This window comes from Motacilla alba, chromosome 2, assembly GCF_015832195.1.
Source record: "Motacilla alba alba isolate MOTALB_02 chromosome 2, Motacilla_alba_V1.0_pri, whole genome shotgun sequence".
Taxonomy (NCBI): domain Eukaryota; kingdom Metazoa; phylum Chordata; class Aves; order Passeriformes; family Motacillidae; genus Motacilla; species Motacilla alba.
Window position 1 is genome coordinate 38,611,671 of NC_052017.1, and position 13,844 is coordinate 38,625,514.

The 13,844-nt window shown below is 43.5% G+C and overlaps 1 protein-coding gene across 10 annotated transcripts in view; it reads left to right on the plus strand.

Annotated features, from left to right (window-relative positions):
- The window catches only part of RARB (retinoic acid receptor beta), a 319,525-nt gene extending 306,052 nt beyond the window's left edge, over nucleotides 1-13,473 (plus strand). For all 10 annotated transcript variants that reach the window (XM_038128356.1, XM_038128359.1, XM_038128360.1 and 7 more), the window contains 4 exons: nucleotides 747-923; nucleotides 8,258-8,462; nucleotides 9,779-9,937; nucleotides 13,026-13,473. In XM_038128356.1, the coding sequence (XP_037984284.1) occupies nucleotides 747-923; nucleotides 8,258-8,462; nucleotides 9,779-9,937; nucleotides 13,026-13,222 (738 nt within the window). In that variant the 3' untranslated portion in view covers nucleotides 13,223-13,473. The remainder of the gene's footprint in view (nucleotides 1-746; nucleotides 924-8,257; nucleotides 8,463-9,778; nucleotides 9,938-13,025) is intronic.
- Nucleotides 13,474-13,844: the final 371 nt, after the last annotated feature.

The following is a 13,844-nucleotide window of genomic DNA, read 5'->3' on the forward strand; positions in this document are numbered from 1 at the left end:
TTGTTCCAAATGTATGGAAATGTGACTTTGATCACAAACTTTACACAAGTCTCCTATGCACTCTAGAAAATGATGGAGACTTTGAGGTAGGTGAACATAAACATTCCCTGAAAGACGCCACCAAAATGTCCTTGTTACACTTCCAGCAGTGGGGGTGTATGTTTGATGCACCATCAAATGAGCATGTAGCATTCATCAAGGCACATGGGATTTTCCTTAACATCATGTAAATAAATGCTCTGTAAGTCATGGGAGACTGTAGGTTCAGAAAGCTGTGGCAGAGCCACAGAGCAGAGAAATTAAGCAGAACCAATTTTCTAAGACCTTAAGTATGTGAAACTGTGTTCCAAATATTGTGCTACTTTTTCCAGAGGAGGACCCAATATTCTTGTTCCACTGTTCATTTCTATTTTCTGGGGTACAACTGTAAATTGTCTTTCACAATGCACTTATTATATAATGGCAAGGAAGAATAATGAGGGTGGCATTTGGAAATGTTTAAGTTCATTTGTATTCCTTGTACAGATGGCCTCTGCAATCATAAGTAACAGAGAAGTATCCAAGGAATTTTCAGGCGATTAATCCAAGTTTAAAACCAGCATCATCCCAACAGCAAGCTGCAGAAAATGCCTGGAATGTTAATAGAAAGTACTTCTGGAAGGAAAACGTGGTTGTTGTTTCCTTCTCTTGAAAACTGATTGCTGAAAGGGACATTGATTTATGGTGCCTTCTGTCTGTCTTTCCAGAACTCCAGCGCAGATCATCGGGTTCGACTGGACCTTGGGCTTTGGGACAAATTCAGTGAACTCGCAACGAAGTGCATTATTAAAATAGTGGAATTTGCAAAGCGATTGCCAGGCTTTACAAGTTTGACCATTGCAGACCAAATAACTCTACTGAAAGCAGCCTGCCTGGATATTCTGGTATGTATTTTTAACATCATTGTTCTCCTACTAATGTGTTTTCTATTCTTCTTTTTACTGTAGTTGACAGGAAGAGGGGGAGTGAAATATGGCCTTGACCTTATTGTTGTAAAATTGAACTTACTGGGTAGTCTGGTGTGGTCAGGAGATGACTCCAGCACATCTACAGAGGTGTGTTTAGGGGGCTGAGCATACTTCTCAAAATAAGTCCTTACTCTTTGTGGGTTTCAGTACATTTTGGTATTGTGGCATGTGTGACTTTGGAAAATTTTCTTTATTGTTAACACTGAAGAGAGACTTGTTTCTCCTTCCTTGCTCCTTCATCCTTCCCCCTCTCTCTGCATGATCCCATGCATAAAGGATACCTAGAGGAACAGTGCACTGTATAATGGTTTAGGAATGTGCTCTACCCGTGGTCATGAGGGAATTTAAGGAATAAGACCCAAGTCTTCAGGATTAGTGTTTTTAAGGTTTTAGAGGGGAAGCTGATGTGCTTGGAGCCTGTCAGATGCAAGCCTCTGGCACTCATATCCCCCTGCTTTCTCCAGTGCTGCAGGTATCTGTGGAAGTGGCCGACATAATGGACTACAGGTTTTAGCTAAATGTAATTTAATTTTAAACAGGCTAACATGCAACCTGCAGGAGGGAACAGTGCAGATGGGTTGGGACTTTGTCTCCAGACCTTGCCTTGCCACTATGTCAAGGCAAAGCTGTCTTCCCTCCCTTTGTCTCCGGTTGTTTCTGTCATGCTGACCTTCAGAGGAGCCCTCTGGGATCTCAGCATTTCTTTGTCGAGACCTTAGAGGTCTTCAAGCTTTTAGTGGCAAATATGCTTCGTATTACTGGTTGTAGCAATAACTTGTAGTAAAACAGGATGTCCAATGTAAACGTATTTTAAATGTTTCATTTTGAGCACCAACCTTCAGGTCCTCATTGAGCCAAGCTTGGCCAGTCTAGAAGCATCTTGTAGGATGGCTGCTGTAGATATATTTTTTGTCATGACACAGGAGTTTAAACCAGGGAAGCTGAAGTTGAAGTAATTAATCTTGGAATTTCTAAAAGTGCATTGCTTCAAACAGGATCATGTTGAGGGGGACGTTAACTGCTGTGACCTTTTCCTCTTGTTTTGTCAAAAGCTGTTTGGAAGAATCGCATCAAGAGGACATTGATAAAGGAGGAAGAGGGGTAGGAGAGGGGAAGGGGTATCATTCTTTGGCCTATAGAAAAAGGGAAGGTTGAGGTTGCCCTGCCATGCTTGAGAGTCACCTCTTGTTGTTCCCTTAATCCAGGCACTCATTCAGACTCAGCCATCTCATTGTTGCTGAGAGTGTCCCTCCGTGGGGCAGGGCCATTCGTTACCGATTGCACGCCTGTCATCACCAGCTCTGTCCCGATCAGATTCTGTTACGTTCCCCCCACACAAGAGGCAGATGGTGATCAAAAAACTGCAGCATTGCCTTGAGTGTGTTCTGCCAGCAGCAGGGGATGGGAACTGCTTTGTGCTGTGCTGCTGCAACCCATAACAAATAGTTAATACAAAAACTATACAAAAAGGGTGGGGAGGAGCCAGGATGTGGCAAGAACCTGCTCATCCAAACCTTTTACCCCTAAAACTTCAGCCTTTAAACTGCCACCCTGTTTGTTTGTGCCATGCCCTGGCTTCATAGCTGCTGGATTACAAATACCCTAATTCTGTAATCCTGCGAGCTCCTGATGCTCTTTGTTGGGGTGGGCAGCGGCAGCTTGCCCTGGGAACGTGCACAGCCCCTGTTGCACAGGGTCCCTGCACCAGCTCCACTCAGTGCTGCAATTGCCAACACTGGCTAAAAAATTGAGGGGACCCATTTTGGTTTTATCTGAAGTGCCTCGATAAAGGCACTTCGATCACAGTGATTAAATAAAAGCCTAGTTGCCAGATTAGAAAAAGAGAATGAAGCAGGTGGTAAATGGTGACTTTATTTCAACTAATTAATGGATAGAAGAGTTGATTCTTTAATATGATTCACCACTTTTACTTTTTGGCCATTTGCAACCTTCAAGCTCTAGTTATAAATTTTTTGAGGCCTGTCCTTCCAGATCACCTGCTCATTCTGTTTTATATTTTTCACAAAGCCAGAGAAGGTGACACATCCCAGCGAGCAGGGCATAGCGAACACCATAGGAGCCTGCAGCTGGGAGGAGCTGAGGCTTTTCCAAACCCAGGAACAGATACGGCACGGCTAATAGTCCTAACTTTCCTGTGTGACATTTACACAAACTTTATGCGACTATTTTATGTGCTGCTTAAAAAGAAAATGGGATAATTACCATGACACAGTAATGCGTAGTGTGCGCGCCGCCTGTGAAATGCTGTATCCATTAAACCAGCATCACCTGCGCATAATCGGAATTGCAGTGCCATTCTCTATCTTTATTTAAGCTGAACATCGGTACTGGAGCAGTTGTAATAGCACATATTCCCCCCTCCCAACAAGCCAGTTGTCCTAGTTATGTTTTGTTTTGTTGTGCCTTGAGGTGCAGAGCGAGCGCTGCTGCCCCTCCTGCTGCACCGAGCACCCAGCGGCTGCTGTGTGAGCTCTGCTGAGCAGGGCCACGAGCCTCAGCGGTGTGCCCTCATGATCCTGCTGCTCTGCCGTGCCCTGGACACGTTCCTAGAGCCACAGCACGTGGGAGGAGCAGTGTGGGGCTCCCAGGTAAGGTGGCCAGGCTTCCCTGCCGGCAGGACCCCTTCACTGCCCGCCTGCCCTTCAGCACCAGCTGTGGAGAGTCTTAAGCATTCAGAGACCCTGCCAAGGTCTCTGCTCAATTGGTTCCTGTGGCTGTGGATGCTTAAGCCCCTCTTAAACAGGCTGACAAAGGAAATGGTGCCAGGAGCTCAGTAAACTCCGATGGGTATGGGCCAAAGAATTGTTTTATGTACAAACAAATGCTAACTCTGGAAGGGAAAAAACATCAAGCTTCCTGAGGCAGCTCGAGGCGCCAAATGAGGATGGTGGAATTTATATCTGGTGCCAAAAGTTTTAGGGATAAATATTACTAAAATTCAGTCAATAACCCTTGTAAAAGTGAGTGCTTCTGTCTGCTGGTACACTGGCCCAGCAGCAGCCAAGCGTCCCCAGCGTCGCTGGGCTCTGGCAAGACAGACGTGGAAAGAATCCAGAGTCCAGTCTGTCTTAAATCTAATGGATAAAAACCTGAGAAGTCCTTGAATGCTAATCCTTAATGATGTAATTTTTGTTTTCTGTTGTAAACCCCTGTGCGTTAATGCCAGGCAGGAATTTGTGTGTGCAGAACAAGCTGTGCTGACGGGGTTTGGCAGCACCATGAGGCATCATTGCTTCAGAGTACCTGCCTGGGTTTGTCCTCTCAAGGAACTGCCCCAGCCAGCTGAGGCAGCTAGTGTCTAACGACAGGATTTCTTAAAAAATAGGCCCATCTTGCCCTACCTAATCTGTTTAAAATGAGTAACAATTCTGTGGTAGCAGCAATGTCATAAATGCAACTTTCTGGCTGACTTTGGTTTTGTGCCTCTGGTAGGGTTTTTGCTTTGCACTTTATGACGGGCTCATCTGAATCTCTAATGCTTTAATATATAAATACTCCTTAAAACAAAGGGCCCTTTAATAATGAGGGAAAACCGTATTTATGGCTGCAAGTGGCATTTAAGAGCAGAGTGACAACTAAAATACTTGGCTTGGTTGCAAAATCTAAACAACATTGAGGACATTGGGAGTTCAGTTTAAAATGGAGAAAGATACCGTGATTTCTTATTTTGAAGTGCTGATGTTTCCCATATGTTCTTCAGTGAATATGAGCTTGAAATCAGCTTTACTTTGACACTGGAAATTTGCCCAAGAACAGTTTAGCAACAATCAGCAATATCCGTGGCGTTTCACAGATCCTGATGAAGGACAGAAATTAAAAAAAAAAAAAAAAAAAGAAAAAGAAAAAAAGTAAAACACCATTTCAAATGATCCGTCTTGGAGTTTAATAACAGCGTGTTGTGGGATAATGTCAAAGGAATGCAGAGGAAACCTGAGACCTGATTGCTGCAGTCAAGTAAAGTGCATTGCTGAAAACACATAGTTGATCTTCAGCTGTGCCAGTGCCCAGTGGAGCTGCTGCAGGCTCCTCCAGTTGATGGCTGGGGCAGCACATGGGATATGAGGGCCTGAAGGCTGCCTTCAACTCAAACCTGTTCTACTTGCTGCCTAAGCCTGGAGTAGCTAAATCCTACCCGACTTTATGTTTCAATTCTAAATTTTTCAGAGGCCCTGCAGGTCCCTTTCTGTGCGTGCCCACAGGGGCTGGCTTGAGGCTGAGTAACCTCACCCAGATTTGTTCCCAATGAGGATTCAGCCTGGAAGTTCTTCCTTTCTTTTAGCCCTGGGGGTCTCTTTGCTGAGCAGTCCTATCATGCACCCCCAAACACAGTGGGGCTTGTGGCACTGGAAACAAGCACAGGGAGCTTTGCTGTGAGGGAGCCAGCAGCCTGGTGTGTGGTGGCAGGTTTGTGTTCAGCCTCTGGGCTGTTGGGAAGATCGCTCCAGGGCACCCCAGTTCCTCTGGGCAGGGATCTCTGTGGCAGCTGGTGTCCAGACCTACCCTCTGAGGGAGGATCTGGGGGATCCATGTCTGCCAGCCCTGCTTGGGCAGCTGCCGGGGAAGCTGCAGGCAGCCTGGGGAATACACCATGGCATTGCCCAATTAAGCTCCGAATCCTGCTCTGCTAATTTGTTGGGAAGGGAGTCCTGAGGCTATGAAGAGAGGAACTCTCCTTGCTAAGGCTTACCAACTGAAATAGCACTGGAGTCAAAGGGGCTGCCTTTCTGCCTGGCTGAGCTAAGGGAAAAGCAGTACCAGGTAAGGAGTGCAGAGCCTTCCTTGTTCCTCCCAAAGTTGGAGGTACATACCTGATCTTCTTCAGCCGTGCACCCTTACTGGAAGGCAGCTGCTGTCTGTGCAGGCCTCAGGTGGGAAGAGCTGCACTCCAGTTCCTCTTGCATGCCATTAGGGAAGTGAACCAAGCAGCTCTTGGGTGTGACAGTAAGTATGTAGCTTTGGAACCTTTGTTTTCTTGAACATCAGGTATTCTTCATGTTTCTTCTGCTTTCTGTACAATCTTTTAATGATTTAAAAGAGCAACTGTGAACTTCAGGGGAGAGCATGGCCAGTGGTTACTGGCAGTTCTGAATGTGGTAAAGATGCTGCCTCTTACTGACAGGGTGCTGTGTTTTATAATGTTAATTTTTTCTAATGATTCTGAATAATACATTGGCTACCACATAAAACCTAGCAACCAGCAGCCTTTTAAGATGGCATATATTATGGGAAATTTGAGGTCACTGAGGAATTAATATGCTGTGCGCTTGTGTTTGTGACTCTCTTGGTCATTGATTTAAGTAATTTCAAAAATGTACTGTAATTTCGGATAAGGCAACAATGTCAAACATTCCTGTCCAACTGTACAAAGTCTCACTGCTTCAAGGTATACCCAGAATGTGAGAGAAGATTATTGCTGAGACAGAAAATAGTTGAAGATGCATCTGCAGAAATACACCGTATTAAGTTTCTTATCAAGGAACTGAAGAAGAGAAATAAAAGCTTCCCTATAGGTGTCTTACAGACTGCGTTCTTCTCATTATCCACCCTGTTTATTTGGAGCAGTGTTGCCAGGCAAAGATGAAAGTGGGAGAACCAAGCCCAGACTGGTCAGCTGCCATGTGCTGGGCCTCTGACTCAGAGCCTCAGAAGCTATAGGAGTAATTAAATTCTCCCTGTGCTCTCTTATATTCATGTAAATCTTTTTTGTTGTATCTTTAAAACCAAGTAGGATGGGAAATAAATACAGTCAAGCCCTGAAAAAACACAGCTGTAGTCTCTGCTCAGCTAATCAGCCTGACTTCGGCAGGGGTTCAGTTCAGTTTAGTTTCAGCATAAGCCCTCTCCCACCTCTGATTATTTTAAACATTAAGCACTGATATATATATATGTAACAGAAATATGTCAACATGATGGACGCCTCTTTTATTTGGTCCTTACAGCCATGTTCATTAATTGCAGCTGTACAAATGATCCCGTGCCACAAATCATGGCACACATATCCTGGGTGTGCTCCGAGAGGCGGGAGCGTTCACGCACACGCTCCCTCTCTGGCCGTGCTGCCACCTCCGCTGTGACAGCGCTCTTGATGCTGCCCTTACCCCAGAGGCATTTACTAACAAAATGTAGAGCATCCTCGGTGTTTTATTCATGTGTTTTGCATTCCTCCGTGCCCAGTTAGAGGTGTGAATCCCCGTCCTCCCCTCGAAGGCTCTTCCATCTGGGGTCAGCACTGGCTGGCTGTCGGCATACAAGCGAACCTGCCAAAGCCAACACTGCCTGGGCGTGCACGGAATGAGCGGCACTGTCAGCAGCTTTGCACCAGGCAGGCAGGGTCTGCCACCGCTGGGGCTCCGCAGAGGGAAGCGCCAGAGCCTGCAGGAAGGCTGGGAGCCAACAGGCTGGTGGGGAGGTTTGGTGTTAAAGCACACAGAAGTAACAACCACTGTAAAAGAAGAAAAGCTGGGCCGACTCCTCAGACCACTGGCCAGGCTGCCAGGAGTCCTGCGTGCTGCCGTTTGGAGGTGCAGGGTTAGATGTTCTGCTGGGTGTGAACTGCCAGGCTGACAAGGCGAGCAGTGCTCCAAGGGAACCCTACCTGCAGCTGCTGGGGAGATGGAGGGCTTTGTCCCCATATCAGTGTTTGCCTGTTTGCTCTTGCAGAAGAGGGGAAGGCAGCCGAAAATTCTGCCTCTTCAGCAGCTCGCAGCTGTCCACGCTCACTCCCACAAGCTTCTGCTCCCACAACGTTGTCCTTGTCAAAGGTACAACCCAGGGAAGTGGTGCCGTGCAAAAGCGATTCCCAAAACCAGTGAGATATGCCTTTGTTCGAAGAGGTGAGATGCTCTCAGGATCCTGTTGGATCAGATCAGTCACTTTTTATAGTTAGGTGCAAGTGGCAGGCTAATGAAAAAACTGGATTTGAGGATATCACTGTAGTGTGGGTGACCTGAGTGGTGAGAGTTGCTCCAAAGTTTTGATTATTTCATAACTAGGGGAAAATTTCTGTCCTAGGTTTGTGTTACAAGGAATACACATAGTCAGTAGAGTATATTTGTGTTGTACCTGAGAGTTTTTGTGCAGCTAGAACTGAACAAACTGGAGTTTGTTTTCAGGTTGTTCTGACGTGGCCAAGTACTGAAATTCCACGGTCGTTCGCCGCACCGAGAAAATGCAAGAAACCTCTCATGGATTAAATCCTTCAGATTCCATTTTTCTTTTTATTTCCACAGATCCTTAGAATTTGCACAAGATACACACCGGAACAAGACACCATGACCTTTTCAGATGGCCTTACCCTAAACCGAACTCAGATGCACAATGCCGGATTTGGCCCGCTGACTGATCTCGTGTTCACATTTGCCAACCAGCTCCTGCCTTTGGAAATGGATGATACAGAAACAGGTCTCCTTAGTGCCATCTGCCTCATCTGTGGAGGTATTGTACTGCATGAACTCCAATGCATTTCAAAAGGACAGACGTGATAATGTCTTCATTTATGTTCTACTTGCTTTGCTTTCCTTTACTTAAACATATTATATATATATATATTTGTAACATTATTGTATGTATTATATAAGCCACTTCATGCTAAAGGTTTGTTTTCCACTGGTGATAGTTACTGGTTTTATTAATGATCATTTGAAAAAAACTACTGAAAGCAATCTGTCAAGCAACCAGTCCTATTGTTTGCCTGACAAAGGGCATTGAGATACCTCACAGAGTGGTTGGAGTTGGGAGGGACCTCTGGAGATCAGGTCCTGCTGCATTTTTGCTAAGCAGTGTATGGGTACCTGCATGAGTGAGCTTTCTTACAGCAAGATGCCCAATTACACAGCGTTTACTCATAAATATAATTGTGTGCATCTGCATTAGTTTCATTCACGTGGAAGCCATTGGTAATAACGTTCTTTAGCAAAAAAATGTGTTATACTTCCAAACTGGGGCTGAAGGGAACTCGAAAGGGTGATTGTCAATTAAAATCATGGGCTTAAAATACAAAAAGTGAATTCTCAGATAATTTCCAAAATAATCTGTAAATTTCTGTTGGTTTCATCACTTGGTCTCTCCTCCTTGGCAAAATCTGGATTAGCAATAGAAACACACCTTGTTTAGCTGGGCCATATTGTTGAAACACAAACTCGGTGCTACAAGTGAGTGTTTGAAACACAAGAGTCAATCTTTGTTGGCAGTGGCCCTTTAGTACAAAATCATTCCGATTTTATGTCTCTAACCCTAACACATTAAAAGCACTGATGGGCTCCTGGATGTCAGTGATGTGTGACTCTGTGTCCTGGTGCAGAGGGGTGGCATTTGCTGTCATTCAAGCCAGCACTGCCATCTGCTGATTCCTGATGGTAGCTCACTTTTCTGTAGTAGTGGTAACAAAAAATAGCTGTAACCCCTATGAGTACCTGGGTTGCCTATCAGTGACATATATCAAATTAATTCCAAAATATTGTTTGTGGCAAGGTGTTCTCCCCTTGAAGAGGGAGGTACATGAGCAAACTGCTAATTCTTGACTACCCACATTACAAACCTTTCCAGTCACCAAGGAAAAATTGAATCCACGTTTCAGAAAGTTGTGGTTTATCCTCTTCCTATGGAATGCTCACTACAGAGTGTGCATTGTTTAGTGGAGAACAAAATTCATGGAGTTCTGATTGAGAACATGGAGGAGATTCTGTGATTTGGAGTTTATTTTAAAAAATAAATATTTAAAATCAAATGAGTGATATGATACTTTTTTACAGATCGCCAGGACCTTGAAGAACCAATGAAAGTGGATAAGCTTCAGGAACCCTTGCTTGAAGCACTGAAAATTTATATCCGAAAGAGACGACCCAACAAGCCTCATATGTTCCCAAAGATCTTAATGAAAATCACGGATCTTCGTAGCATCAGTGCAAAAGGTACAGTTTCTCCCAATAACTCAGCAGGAGTGGCAGTGTTGCATTTCAGAGGAACTGGCCTAGGCACCTGGGTTCTTATTTTTATGACATCTAAGTAAGATCTTGTGACCTGATTCTTCCCAGCTTCTTTACATAGTTCCTGCCTTGAAAATGGCTGTGCTTTAAACATGTATGGTGCTCCATTCTCCATGCAACTGACAGTGAAAAAGATGTTGTAGGTGCAAGTAATAGCAAATCATTAGCATGAAGTCTTTGTTAGTCATTTTAGGACAAGATAAAACCTTTTGTTAATGTTTACAAGAGGGCTCAGATCAACGTGTGCTTTGTATCACCAAGGGCTTTTAAAAAAGTCTGGTTACAGACTGCAGAAAACCCTTGAGCAACCAAAATTCCCCTAAACTGTGGTCTGAGGTATTGGAGATTTAGAACTGATTTGATCCAGCATTTTGGAGATTCAGCCCCTCTAATCCAAACTAACCATACCTAAACACAGATCAGATTTAACATTTTATGCAGTCTTGTATGTGCTGGATTGATCCTGTGCAATTCATAGTCTAAGCACTGTCACACATTCCCCAAAGCACAGGTGTAGGTGAATGCTTTCATTTGATCAGAACGGGTTCCCTGATGTACCAGTCTGAAAACAGAGAGTCTAAAGTGCAACAATTCTCATTCTTACGGTGGCTGATGCCGTTTCACCTTCTTACTCTGCTTACTCAGCTTGCTACTCCTGATAGATGAGCAGGCATACAAGCTTGCATGTACAGGTACCTGTGTAGGTTGGATCTGTGCTTTTGGGAAGATTCCTGACTTTCTTTGACATGGTTTAGGGAAAGACTCAGGGGGAAAAAACCCCAGCAGTTAATTCACTCAACTAAACACGTTTGTTTTCAATTTAAACCTTAACTGCTCCACTTCAAACAATATAAATCCAAGTTAAAAGATTAAGTTATAGCTATCTTTATAAAAAGAAGTGAGCAATTTAATTGGATTGATTAGAACCAAAAGAAGTAACTTGGAAAGGGAAACGCAGAGCTAGAAACAAAAGTATCCTAAAAAGGAACCACTTTACCAGGTTATCTAAAGCTTGCAGTTTACCCTCAAGTAAAACAAGCTCCATCCAACTGAATCTACAAAATAAACTTAGAGCAGTATTGAGCTGTTAAAAGCATTTAGGGGAGCCCTTCTGTTCCACTGTTTATACTTGTGGGAAATCCATTTCCACTTCCCTCCTCCTTTATCAGAGCCTTCCCGCTCCTCAAGAACACAACTCCTTATATTCAATTCACAAGAAAGGCTTCTTTTCATTCTGACATAAGTATTTAACTCTAATTATATCATTAATATTTCATAGTAGAACTAAATCATACCAAAGGATGGTGATGTCCTGGAGGGCTGGGGATGTCTTGAGTTTCGTTTTAAAAGATGTACGTTAGACGATAATGACTTTGGATGGCACCTGATCCCTGAAAGCAAACACCAAAGAAAGCATTAATCTGAAACACTGAGAGTGTCTGCTTTGGCATTAGAGATATTGCAGCTAAAGGGTGAAGTGTTTGTGGGACTGAAGCAAGACAATTCTGAGTTCTTCTCATCTTCTGAGTTGTCTTATCTCCCGATGAAGTTGGAAGTTTGCCAAACTTGAAAGATTTCTCTGGCTCTGCACTGAATGACCACACAAACACTTCACTGCACCTGACGTAACAGTGGAAAGCAGGTGTTTAACAAGGCCAAATTGAGTTCAGCAGCACAGCTCTGACTAAAGTTGGTTTTCAGAGAACCTCTCAGCATCATTCTGCATTAATATCTTTCCCATTACAGTTATTTAAGAGACTTTTAAATCAGCATTCACTTGAAAAGTCAATGATTGCCTTTGTAGGTGGTCCTTTTGATGCTCCTCATGTAAGGCATAAACACTTAAATGCTGCCTTCCAGCTTGGAGTGTGCAGTGCTCTCTCCTGCACGTCCACTCTAGCAGCATGGATAAGCAGAGTATTTATTTCCAAAACATCACTCTCCTGGAATGGTTTGTCAACTAACTATTTTCGCTGTATTTTTTTTCTTGGTTGTTCTTGCTGTTTAAAAAACACGGGTTCCTCTCCCATTGGACTCCAATTTTAAGATGATCAGGAATCCTGAGCAGCAGGAATGCTGAGGTTTATGGCTATAAAATAAAAAATTGCTTGATGCACAGTTCCCTCAGCGCTGCCTGCCCAGTGTCCAGTGGGGCCTTGGCTGCTGTGTCCGTGCTGTGTCCCTGCCTGCTGACCACGCTGAGACTTTGTGCTGGGCTTTTTTTCCTCCCTAAACCAGGTGTTGTGAGCTCCCAGTCTGAGTGGTCAGGACTGATGCAGTAATTTTGTGTGCACTCACCTGCAGAGCCCCCTCAGCAGACAAATGCCTGGTGCTCGTGACAAGCCCAGCTCAAAGAGCCTCAGCCAAGGCAGAGCTGAGCACTACGCAAGGCTCCTGCACACTTTGGTGGTTCATTAGCACAAGACAAGATGCCTGAATACAGAGGACAACTTTCCCCCCCCTTAAAAAAGCACCTTTTTGCCTGAATGTGTTCTTTTATAAAGTAATTGTTTGGTAAATTCTGCATCTTATTTCACACTTTTCTCTATGGGAGGGAAACATTTTGACTTTGATCACTGCAGTTCTCTTGCAGGATTCACCTCACCTATTTAACTTAGAATTTTTGTCATTCTTTGCAGAATCAGTACAGAATAAAGACTAAATGTTATACCAGTTTAAAAAGACATTGACATGATCACAGCCTAATCTGATTTTTCGGTATAATTTAATGCCATTTTGGGTCCTTCTTTAAAAAGAGGCAGCTCATCCAATTTACCTGTATTGACATATCAGTTGCTCTGTGATAGATTTGAATTAATTTGTTAAGGAGTACTCACCTAACTCCTTGAACTGCATGAAGCAGATCATTCACACACTTTTGTGTGCAAGAAGTATAGAAGGAGACAGCAAATCTATTAACAAAATACAGGCTGCTATTACTCCTGTAAAGCTAACAGAAAGGAAATTGTGTGAATCATGCTCATGGGAAGGATTTTGTGTTCTCTTTTTAAAGGTGCAGAACGTGTCATTACATTGAAAATGGAAATTCCTGGATCCATGCCACCTCTTATTCAGGAAATGCTGGAGAACTCTGAAGGACATGAACCACTGACACCAACCTCAAATGGAAATACTGCAGAACACAGTCCCAGTATCTCACCTAGTTCAGTGGATAACAGCAGTGTCAGTCAATCCCCTATGGTGGAATAAGACATTTTCCAGCTACTTCAGACATTCCTAATACCTTATGTACAGGGATGAAAAGCAAGACAACATTTTTACTGCTGCTTAGTTTCTGGACTTAATATATATCTATATATGTATATATATATAGATAAACTCAACAAGGACCAAGAAATTTTCATATGTATCGATATATACTCCTTGCTGTTTAAACTCTTAAAACTAGAAAATGCAAACTTTTGAAACTCTAAATCAGCCATTTCATGCAAAAAAAAAAATAGTTAAGCTTCTGTTTTCTTCTCTGAACACTCAATATTGCATGGTGACAAGACAGATCTCAGTCTTCAAATTCTGGTTGCATTTCTGATGACTTTGTACATACAAATGTATGGCTGTACTCTCCATACTGGATGTTTGGTGCTTTCCTTTTGTCTCTCATACCTAAAACGATCAAGACACCAACCACAGGACATGGACTACTGTACACATCCAGAGAAGGAAGTTGAAAGGACCGTCTGATTTAGTTGAAATATGAAAACTTGTCCTTGCTGCCCTCAGTTTGCATCTCCTTCCTTGTAAAAAGTACACAAAACGTCACTGCCCCAGCAGAAGAGGTATCAGTATCAGCATTAACTGCCAGATCAGTTAT